A 12,603-nucleotide genomic window follows, 5' to 3' on the forward strand; every position below is an offset into this window, starting at 1 on the left:
TTGTGTTGTGGGGATAACAAATTTGGGGTACTTCCTACACTACTAGAACTGATGAAGCTGCTTGGATAGCTGTGAAATGTCTTGTCTTTATTATTACATGAATAGGTCCAGTTGAATGTAACTAACTATCACTAGATAGTCATATGATCTAATATGTTTAGGTGCACCATTAAACTCACAACATTAGTAGTGCATTAGTAGTGCAATGTAGTTTTACTCATTATAGTTGTCAAATCTGTCAAATGGTGGATAAGACTTTTGATATAAGTGGCTTTACACATCAGTGAGGCCTGGAGCAGGGGGCGAGTGCAAGGAGCTGGGCGGAGGGACAACATGACGAGGTGAGAGAGGGGAGTAGTTTGAAAGGGTCAAGGTGAGATTAGGTCAAGGATTGGGTCAGTTTTAAAAACAAAAGGAGAGGATATAAATGCGTTTAAAAGGCAGAGTGGGCAATGGCCAGTAGCCATTTTGCACAAGCAGTGCTCCTAAACTAAAGAAATGCTCCAAATGACAAAAGTATTTCGATTTATGAGATAAGTACTAATTGGATGTATGAACTAATAAAGATTGATGAAAAATAAAGATTGATAAAGACACCCATTTTCTCTATTGTTTAGATATTACTTTGCCATAAAGTAAACCTGTTACAAATCTGGAAAAGTGTAACAGAAAGATTTGTGTATTTGCATAGGGGGTGGTTTCACTTTTACAAGAAAAGCTGAAGTATGCGCATAGCTACAGATAGAAAATCTACATGGGGTTTTCATTGAAAACAATTTCTGTTTCGGTAGCATGAATAGTGTTAGTTGCCCAGGTTTGTTACAGATTTACTTTAATGCCAGACTGGGAGGACATTTAATGTAAAAAAATATAACTCCATACAAGAATATATTTCAGCAGGCAATGGTGATTCACTCTCTGCTTGATTATTTCTATCGGAGAATCCAATGGTGATATTCCCCTGCAGTCGTTTATTTTACTGCCTTTTCCACAATAACATGTTGAAATGTGTCACTCTTTTGCTGCTGGGTTCACTCCAATTACCTATAAAGTCTTCATTATGGATAATCTGTCACCTAAAGCAAAACACCATCATTCAGTCCTGAAATAGATACAGTGGTTCAACAAGGCTAGGATTGCTGGTGTCCCAGCCCTTGGGTGGACATGACTTATTTCGAGACCTGTGGAAGATTCATTTATCGAGTTAAAGTGGGAAAAAGTACAATTTTGTTAATCAAGATTTCATCTGAATGTTCAATGATTATTTTTTGTCAGCAAAGTCTCTATTATAAATGTATCACCAAGTATCACCAATGTTTACTTTAGAGGGTGAACTAGTAGAGAGGTCCTCTTGACCCAAAACTAGTTCAAAATCATATAAACCTTGTGAAGAAGAACAGTACCAGATTTAAGCCAGTCAATAAGTGAATCAAGCAAAGCTTGAATGTTATAAATACAGGCCCACCAAAATCACCAGGTAAAAATAAAGGAAAAGCTCAACAAATGCAGTGACCAGATCTATAAACAGATAAACTGCAATATATTATTTTTTCTCTTGGGTTTGAATATGCCTAAAAATCTCACTGGTTGTGTTTTAAAATAGAAGGTAATATGTTTACTGTGCCCTGCAAACATGCATTTGGAAAGCCATGATAATACTTTGCTATTGCAGATACTCTGTCATACAGATTAGTTGGCCCCATAAAAGACGTTTGCTTAACTTGTAACACTAAGAAGGTCATTCAAGCAGCTCAGCCATGTGAAACACAACATTCCCGCCTATATACTCAAGAGGCAACACTTGACACAATGAGAAAAACCTAACAAACGGCTTGTCCTTAAGCGTACTTTGGACCTTGTCCACTTCGAGTTGTCTCCTGGCCAGAACCCAGCTGGTGAATGAGCAAATGTTTCATAAGATATTTGTCACTGGCCAACTCGCTGGAACGAAACACTGATGAAAATGATCTTAATGTTTCTGTGAATCCGCCAAAGTACACAAAGTATAGTTAAGGGATTCTGCCAGAAGAAACACTGGAATATCCTTTTTCTTTTGGCCATCCGATGAGCATAGCTTTTAAAAGAAACAGTAACAGCTTGTGAGAGATTTATATAAACGATAATAGTAATGCATTAATGTTTTAGTAATTATGCCTAAAACTAGTGTTGGCAGATGAGATTCCTGCACCACCCTGCAAAATGGTCCCTGGATCTGATGCCTTCTTATTCTGTCAAACAGTTGTTGGTTTAGTTATTATCACAATGTGTGGTCAGTGTTGCATGGCTGAGCAGACAACCTGTAGATAGCAGTGACCCCCATATTGCGATACTAAACTAATTTGTCCACACTAAGTGCCTGCCAACACCTTCAGATATCTAAGCAACTTTGCTATCAAAACCTAAATTACTAACAATAATCAATGTTATATTTTTTTACTTTTAAAGAAAAACTTTAACCATAATCTTTTTTACATGAAACATATTATTTTAGTAAAATTCTAGTTACCTGGCTGGCATACTGATCACCTTACTTCAGTACTTTAAATCATTTATCATGGAAAAGAGTGCACGTTAAGAATTTCGGAATAAAGTCATAACTCCATAGCTGCATAATCGTTATGAGTCAGTGACTCCGGTTTCCATCGGCTAAAAGTGCATCACAAGATGTATAGTCTAAAGGTTTATTTTCTTTAGAAAGCACAAAGAAAGGAGAACCTGAGGGTTAGCTCAGTAAGGGGACTTTTAAGGCCAACATTCCTTAACTCAACAAATTAGTATAAAAAAACTCCAACTACTGGATTTAATATAAAAACATTTACATTAAAATGTATTTAAAAAATTTCAACATATAGGAAGAAGATATTTTTGCCTGGGCTAACCAACCTGGGAACGCCACTTGCGGCTCGGTAGAGGCAGCAGAAGAACATGATTTAATAGAGGAATACATTGACCTCAACCTCCCTCCTCCGGAGACCCGGCTATTCTCGGTGGGAAACATTGAACAAAAAACCTAGAATCCATTGCGGACCGTGACAGAGTGTGAAGGTTAATAAGAAGAAAGAGTGCTGGGTTCACTGTGAACATGACAACCAATCTTTACTGATTGAAATAAAGTTCTAAGACGCTGCTGCTTTTGCTGGTCCTTACCTGTTCCAGGTGAGGCTGTTTGTGCTGAAGGAAAAAGATATTTCTGTCCTCCTTCTCCCCCCTTCTTTTCTAAAAAAAGTGGAGTTATCCGTGAAACGCATCGAAAGGCTGTGGGGTATGCCCATTGTGTTGGTTAGCCCAGGCAGAAATATCTTGTTTCTATATGTTGCATATTTTTAAATATGTTTTAATGTAAATGTTTTTATAATAAATCCAATAAAGGTGTAGTTTTTTATACAAATTTCTTGAGGTAAGGAATGTTGGCCTTAAAAGTCCCCTTACTGAGCTAACCCTCAGGTTCTCCTTTCTTTCTGGTTATAACTTTGGGATGTGGCCATAGGCTAATTAGGAGGTAGGCTGTCCCTTGCCAACATAATGTAAATTACAACCCATGAAGCAGTGGTCCCTCTGTAGATTTTTGACCTGCCCCCTCCTCAGCCTGAACTAGAGCTCTCCAATCATGACAATGAGCCTGATTAATGCACTTTAAAATGTATGATCAGGCAGGGCTTTTTTTGCAGAAAGGGACAGAAGATATGTCTTCTGCAATAAGCATGCTTATGTGCCCGATCGTTCTGTGGAGCTGTCAAAATTGCTGAGCTGTGCACACTTGTCAATCCCAACATTCCTTGTGGTAAGTCAACCCGTTTCATCAACCTGGCCCAGCCAATCAAGATAGCCAAAAATTGTCTACAGGAAGAAAAGGAAGGAAGGAGAAGAAGGAAGATGGTGGCACCCTTTAATGGCCCGGGAACAGGGGAGTAAAACAGAGTTTAGTTCCGCTTTAAAACAAAGGAATGTATTTAGATGATTTAAACTGAAATTTAGGATTTAAATGAAATTTAGGATTTATTTTGCATACAATAATTTTATACAGTAGCTGTTAAAGCGCCAAAAATAAAGAGTATTCCGATTAAAAAAAAATATATCAGTGAAATCTGCCAACTACTGTAACTATGCTAATTAGATTCCATATTTAATTAATTAACATGACAACTTTAATGAGAACTTTCTACATTTGTTGAATTAATTGTCGTGTTTAAAGGGCTGTCACATTGGGAGCCTTGAAGAAAATGAACGACCAAATGTGCAGAAAAGTGTGAAATTCATTTGTGACTTGATGCAGTAAAGGAAATCTTATACCTACATCAATCACTTGGTGCCCTGAATGGAAGCGACTGGCTTGTGTTCTACAATTGTCCTCCTGTAGTTAACATGAATGGTTCAGGATAATTATACATTACAAGAGACCATCATCTATAATACCTGAATATAGGGTATGTGACAGTAGTTTTTTAGAATAGGTGGTGAATACTGACCTTCATATTACTAAGAGGAGGCATTTCCAGTCCTCTGCAGAAAAATAATACAAATTTTATATTGTTTTTTGCCTACATAAGAAAGATATGTAAAGTAATAAGGAAATGCTTTCGTAAACTTACACATTGAAGCAAATTACCAAAGCAAATTGAAACCTTAACCAATTTAACAAAATTGATCAACTGCTATTATATAATTTTATTTATCCTTTTTAAAAAAATGTATTTAGCCTTTTTAGCTTCTTCCAGTCTGTATGCACTTACAACTGGATTTCTGACTCTGACAACTGTTGACAATACATATACAATATGTACTGACATGGCGACTTGTAGAGTCCACTAAAGACTGACAATACAGGAGCAAAATTGAGAAATAGCTGTCAACTAAGGAAAAAATACTGGAAACAACAAGCTGCATTACCATTGCACTCCAAATCTGTCCCTCTGGTTTAATGTGTTTGGGTTGGCAAATGCATTTCAATAGCCCATAACCCCCAAAAAATATACCAGTCCAGAGCATAAAAGAAAGCACATGGAAAAAGTTGTTGACTTGCAGACTTCCTCAATCATCATTTTATTCCCTTCAATTAGTGCTAGAACTAATTATTATTTTTTTCATAAAAAAAATGTGACCAGGCAGATTCTTGACAATCTTCTCCATAATATACACTGAACTATGCATGAGCAGTTAGGTGTACGATCCTATAATATCCAGCTACTGGGAATGAATGAACTCCTGCGCGCACACAAATAAGCTACCGTATGTCATTCTGGACTGGACAATCAAGGTGGCTGAAGATCCCGAACCCCAAAGAAGAACAGGTTAAGATGTTGGTACCAGTTAAGAAGCGAGGAGAGATGAGCCTGCAAACAGGCTGCAAACACTGTTTCATTGCAGTGGAGACATAGCCTGTCCCTTCTGCAATAAAGAACCTGCTTGCGCCCCACCCCTTCTTATTTTTTTTGTATTTTTAGGTTTATTTTTGCTTCATAGAAGCCATACGCAGGTTGAAAGGCATTGAGTGCAAATATACTTTATAGGTAGTAAACTGACAAGTATACTTAGGTGTCTGAGCATACCTGGTGCATTTTAATAGATCATTTAAAAGTTCTGTTCCAGCTCCCCTCCCTTTGCAAATACAGTGGTACCTCGGTATAAGTCTGCATTGGAATAAGTCCACCTTGGTATAAGTCCTGTTTGGACATGTAAAATTTTGCTTGGTATACAACCTTTGTGCTAGAACTTGTATGGGTCAAAATGAGTCATAACACCACACGCTATCCTTATTTACCTCTCTTAAGCCACGACTGCCCACAAGCGTCAGTATGCCAGTTGCCACCATTCAGTGAACAACCCGCGCTATAACTGTCTGTGAATTACATAACATCCCCTCCTCTTCCCTTCTCAGCACCATCCTAGTAGACATTCAACTTTTCTCAGCAAGGTAAAGAGAGCTTAAATTTTCATTTATTTCAACTAATTGCTTTTGTATTTATGTATTTTATTATTAAGCAGTGTTTAAAGTATAAAAATCCTTGTATTTCTTACGAAATGTGTTTGGCATAAGTCCTGTTTGGTAAAGGTCCAAGGATCTGGAACGGATTAAGGACTTATACCAAGGTACCACGGTACAGACTTTGTAAAAGTCAGTGTTTGCATAGACTTGTTCTCCTTGCTGCTGATTGGACAATTAAGACAGAGCACTACACTGATAAGGTCCCCACTCTACTTTCTCCAGTGTTTGCACAATACAATGAGCAGAGCCTAATTGGCAATATCACCCCTCCTTTTCCCAATTCAGATTTTTACATACATACAAAAATACATTTGAAAACTTTGCCTAAAATACACATTTTCATTGACCTACATGAACAATCTGGTGATTTATTAGTATCCCTGTGCAATCGGTAGCATAAGCCTAAATGTCACAAGGTGCTAAAGAAACGAGTATTGTATGTACTAGTAGGATTTATAAAAAAAGAAACATGAGCATATCTTGCCTGTGGGGAATATAAAATGAGGTCATATTCATTCATGAGGACTCACAATCTGTATACAGTATACAAGCAATTAAAATTTACCACCAAACAGAAGTTTACACAAAGCAGAGAAGATAGTTACAGACATTTGTATATCATTCCAAGAGTGTATATTCTGCTGAGAATCTCCAAAACAATAATCTAATATTAAAGGTGTAAAGTATATAGTATAAGTAGGTAATAAGTAACATATCCTATGATGCAATCTCTCTAAATAATTTATACATTTACCCCAGCATGCAACTGGAAAGCAGAAACATGTTTATCAATGAAAGAAATCCTAAATCATAACCAAATTTTCAGATAAATAAACTAATTCAATTCTCAAACTGAACCTACATATCAAAATGAATGGCACACAAATGGTCTGGCACATGTAAAGCGCAGTACCTTGTGCATTGTGAGAACATATATGTGAAACCTGGTCTAAAGGTGTATCTGCAGTTGTATTCTTCCTGCCAACCTTATACTCAACCATCCTAAACCAGCAAGATAATGCTGACTTCTCAAAATCTTCCCAGCTGGGTGTTTGCATGCATTGTGCTCTCTCCACTGATTCCCATGAAGTAAGTCTGTAATTCAAGCTCAAACACCTGAGCTCTCTATACAAATGGTTGGAAGCCCAACTGGGGTGGTCAATTTTCTCTCTGTATGACAACATACACTTATTCTTTTTAACAATTTGTTTGGCCTTGAGTTTCTTTCCCTATGATGAAGATGATGGAGCCCATGATGGAGCAAAGACAGGAGAGTGTAATTAAAAAATGCAACCTGCATTAAAGAATCAGAAGTGAGGACAATGAGCAGTAAGTACTACAAAAAAAGGGGGGGGGGCACCAGATCTTTCCAACCAGTCTGCAAAGTTAAGAATGATATTCTATACAAGCTGTTTTCATCATTATTCTTCATTAGGAACAATTGGGCAGATGTTATCAATCATCTTATATATAGAATATATTGGGTTTACAGCTAACATTGATCCCAATTTTAACTTGACTGCTGTGATAAGAGAACACAGAATAAAATGTAATATATTTAAAGTAAATGAGGAAGTGGTAATAATGAGGCAGTTCATTAGACTGAAGATAAATACAGACATTTGCTATTTTAGGACATCACATCTATAATTCATTGGTCCAGCAGATACTGTATTCACTATGTGGACAAAGAATGACTTTCTACATATCTGTAATCACTACGGCCACGATTCAGGAAATTGATTACTCTGCTTAGTTCTCCTGCTGTTGCTGTGACACCAGTGCAATCTCAGAGGTAGGGAATGCTGCACATCTTAGCTGAATTACCTTGACAATTTGTGGCCGAAAGCCATTTTTTCTACACAACACATTGTCAGCTAGGAAAAGAATTGACTCCTCACAATTTTAAACATCATTTCTGGTCTACTTTTGTGAGTTAATAATTCCTCTTATAGAGAATTGCCAGGTCCAATCATACAAGGCAACCCATAGATTTAGGACAGCACTGAAAATGAATAAAAAAAAAGCACTACGGCTAGTAAAAAATCATTATACAGCTGGATGCATCATGTACAATGCAGAGCCCTTTAAAGGCAAAGGACAACTTTGCTTTCTTTTCAAAGCTCCCCCCAGGCACCAGAGAGGGGTAAGTGTGCACTTGGGTATTGGGGGGAAGGTGTGTGTCCTAGTTTACATTGACTTCAGGGCCTACGAAGGACAAGCGGGAAATGTTATAGGGAAAGTGTAGCAATAAATCCAGACATAATTAAAATAATAATTTAATCCTTGGATTCATTCATTAGGGCTCCAATTATTCTGGTTTAGTCTGGAACATTATGTTGCACAATATTATGCTTTACATTAAGGCATCTCATTTATTTTAAATGAATGTCATTGCACCACAATGGACCAGAAATCAAACCTGTACTATTTTAGCTCAATGCATTACCAATGCAGCTGCATCAGAGGTACATTCCTTTAGTACATTGCATAGATGCAAAACTCAGCCTATGTCCCATACTTTACGTCTTTCATGTCTTCTCGCTACTATATTACTTTTTCAGGTTGATGTTCCCAATATAGTGAACACTCATTGCAAAACTTCTATCATTCCCATTTTAATGTAAAGACTAAAGTTGGCATTTCATGGACCATTGGCTCATGGCTTCAAGTGTAAATACATTGCAGTAAAACTTTCCAACTCATCACATCCATCTTTAAATTTCATGGTTTGAACTTCGTGGCGCTCCACACTTCTCAAGCCCACTCATTATGCCTTGCAGGCTCATGGGGCACCAGCCACATCCACTGCAAGGATTGTATGCCATTGTATTTGTCATAATCATTTATATTTATTTGCTTTGTTGTTTACTTCAATCCTGTTTAACCAGTCCTATTGACATGTTTAATCTGTATTCTTGCAACACAACTTTTCTTTTTGTTCTATATATTTGATATGATTAAAATACCAATACTAAAGTACTTGCTTTATTGCATTATGTTTCCACAGTAACAAAGTGTGAGTCAGCTTTCTTTTCTAACCATTTACATGCAACATTTGTTCAATGTCATAACTGACAAAGACTTATTAAAGCACAAATATTGCATAAAACTGTTATTACAGGTCTACCATAAACTGCAAATGTGTTACAACCTTTGTCTTTCTATACTGCTTCAGGGTACAAGAGAAGAAAAAAGTTATGCTGCTCTGTACATAACCATCAATATGTCAGGCATGTAAATCAGTGATGTTCTGCTAGAACAAAGTCATAGGTTACCATCAGAGCAATGGAGTAGTGTTTCAATAAAGCGGAAAACCCATTTTATCCAGTGGGTTAACAAGTTTGTACAATACATAATCATTATGTTTTATATTTTATGTCATCAGTAAAAACTTCAATATTATATATATATATATATATATATATATATATATATATATATTAAAACCATTCAGTTGATGGAAAATTCCAATGGTCCCCTGCAAAAGAAGAGCTAATATACTTACCTGTTCCTTCTAATTGCTCTGTTTCAGCCTGCGACCTTCATCAGACTTTTCAACATTTCACACTTCCAGATCTGTCGTATGACCACATCCCCATCATGTGCTGTTATTCTATCCTCCCTGTGTCATTGCTATGTCCCATAATGATGTAGGTGTCAAAAGATGGAATCAAAAAGAGCAGAAGGAGATCCTAAGTATACAACATTCCCATAAGTAATGAATGCTGAAGAGTCTGACTCATGGGTATAATACCTCACTTACTGCACGGGACCTCCACTGAGAGTGATTGTGGCTGACGTCTCATTTTAACAACCTCATAAAATGTTCTAAGACCAGTTAGGATCAGCAAGAACAAAAGAGTTTTTATCTAAAAGCTTATCCTATCAAAGGAATGTTATTCCAGGTACCAAAGGTTTTGTGCCTACAGGCTGCAGTGATGGAGATACAAAAATACTTTGTTAGATGATTTTGTTCATTGTAGGTATCACAGATGAAACATCAGAGATTTTCTTCCTATGCTCCATCATTTAAACCACATTCAGATGTTAAGCCATAAAAAGTAAATGTTATCATGATGTCAATTAAATTATGAATACATTAACAAAGGTTTCATCGTACACATGGAAGAACTGCATCTTAAATTGTCTCTTTAATGAATATTTATTACGATATCCATGGTTTTTATAAGGAAATATGCAAACGTAGATATAACTTAATGAACTAATAAAGCACATCTGTTTTAGAAACAATGTAAATAATGCATTTATTGCACCACAAGCCCTTTGGGGCCACAACTTATGTTCTTTGCTCCTATTTTCAGCTGCAAGTTCCAACCATGCCCTCACTTTGAGTGCCTGGTTACTGCTTGGCATGATCCTTCCCCATTAGAAAGCACTTGGGCCTTGCCTGCACACAGTTTGACTTTTAAGATGACATCTGTAAATTTTTGCTGTGCCATTTAGGAGAAAGGAGGACTGTTTTTTTCCACTAGGTGAATACAGAGCTATATGGATGTTTAATTAGACTGATGCAGTGTTGGCTTTGTATGCTCTGCAAACACACTGTAACTGATGCACCCTGTATTTATTATTTACTTGAAAATCAAGATATTGTACATTAAAGTAATAAAAAACAAACTTAAATGATTAACTTACAAAACTAACTAAATATCATTATAGTTTGACTTTAGCCCAACTCCAGCATTATGACTTTACCTTGAAACTGATACTACAGTCTTTGCTCCCCTAGTACACTGATTTTCTGCTCCGCCACTGATATGCATTAAAGATTGTTGTGGCAACAAGAGTGAAGTGTAATCCTAACATGGAAGAATTATGCTAGGGGGAAGGATGACCATGAGGGATGATACTTCACAATTTAGATAGCAAAAAGAGCAGATTTGGCTAAGGATTGCTGCTGGGTGTTATACAACTTCCTACTCCATCTTTAGACCTGGAATCACAGCAAAGGTAAGTATTTTAGATTTTGTTTTATCTGTAACCCTGAAATGTCATGTGGCCAGATATGGCGAGATACAAAAAAAAGGCAAAGCTAAGAAATGTAATAAAATGTGTCACAATAAGCTATATCATTTAGAAATATCCACCTTTAATCATGCCTACAAATCATTGAGGCATTGTACCTCATTTTGCTTAGTAAACTTTTTTTAACCCACAGAAATCTCTACCATAAAAAGGCTGGATGGTTGTGTTGGCCATGCAGGACAGAGGTTTCTGAGGCTTGTCTGCTCATATTCCCCTATTCAGTCAACTACATTCCTATCCATATATCCAGTCAACTTTTCACTCAGTAAGCCGAGGAAAGTGTTCACTGCCATTACGTTGTATTTTGGTTACATTGTTAGGAGCTAGAAGGCTATTTCTGGAGGTGTATGTTGCTTGCTTGGAGTTGGGCCAGAAGACGATGGTATCAGAGGTCATACTCTTGGGAGCAGACCTTGTTAAGATGGGGAAAAAACTTTGAAAGACCACTTGCCATCCTTAAATGCAGAACAATATCTATTCTATTGCATCAGTTTATGAGGCTACCTTCTTACCTGTGTAACCTTCTCTGTAACATTGTGCGTTCGCTCCTTCACCTTAGGTGCTATGATCGCTTTTTCTGATGAGGGTGGAGAGGATGCCTTTTTTTCAGTTTTTATGTCTGAAAAGTTCAGTGTGAGATGAGGAATTTTGTTGATGGTGCTGTATTTGTTCAGGTTTGAATCAGAAGTCGATCCAAGAAGGCTTGATTTGATATGGTTAAAAGGGCCTGAAAGCAGTTAAAGAAAAATGTAAGCAAGATATTAAAAGAAAACAATGTAGAGCAAAACACTGAATGATAACATTAAGCTCTGAACAGATTTCCATGTGTTAAGATGCCAAGAAGTGATGGGTAACATTTATTTATGGTATATTAGTAATGAAGACTGCGTTCAACTGCTGAGCAATCAGAGCAAATGGAACCCTCAAGACTTGCGGGACTGAAGTTTTAAGAAAAAAGTGGAAGAAATTAGAAAATTGTGTAATGAAGTCAGGTAAGCAAAAGGAACAAGGAGACAACTTTAGAGGTCAACTCAAGTCCAACATGAAAATATTATACTTGGCCTTCGTAAAGGAACACAGTTTTGCATGAGGGGTTCTTAGTTTTATCCCAGTATTCATCTTGTCCAGATGACAACCTCCTCTACCAAATGCTTATGGTTGTCTTCATCCTTATTTTTAGATTGACTCTAAATCATGTTCTGTAAAAATATAAGCCAAATGTTCATATTTTGAGAAACACTCTCTGTAATTTTCTCAGGGAGGTTATACACTGGCAAGTTAGCTCTTTGCATGGATTTTTCAGCACTCAAACTAAAGAAAATCCTTAAAGGTAAATAATTTGCCCATGTGCATTGACCTATTGATACATTTAGTGCTAGAAGCAAAAGAAAATACCTGGTATTTTCATGCCATGGAGGAGAATGTGCATACCTTATGCGACAGCACTGGGCCAGTTGGCGTACCAGAGTCCAGTACTACTATGGTACATGTAATACTGCACATGTCAACTGTTCTTCCAGGTACTCTCTGATAGGACAAGATAAGTCACTGAATAGTCTCTATGTATTAAA

General features: G+C 36.9%; 1 protein-coding gene across 1 annotated transcript in view; it reads right to left on the bottom strand.

The window, feature by feature from the left end:
* The window catches only part of KCNH7 (potassium voltage-gated channel subfamily H member 7), a 199,666-nt gene that overhangs the window by 57,377 nt on the left and 129,686 nt on the right, over window positions 1–12,603 (bottom strand). The window contains exon 5 of the mRNA XM_072418251.1: window positions 11,545–11,759. Within this exon, the coding sequence (XP_072274352.1) occupies window positions 11,545–11,759 (215 nt within the window). The remainder of the gene's footprint in view (window positions 1–11,544; window positions 11,760–12,603) is intronic.

The sequence above is a fragment of the Pyxicephalus adspersus genome, chromosome 7 (genome assembly GCF_032062135.1).
Source record: "Pyxicephalus adspersus chromosome 7, UCB_Pads_2.0, whole genome shotgun sequence".
In the NCBI taxonomy this organism is placed as follows: Eukaryota; Metazoa; Chordata; class Amphibia; order Anura; family Pyxicephalidae; genus Pyxicephalus; species Pyxicephalus adspersus.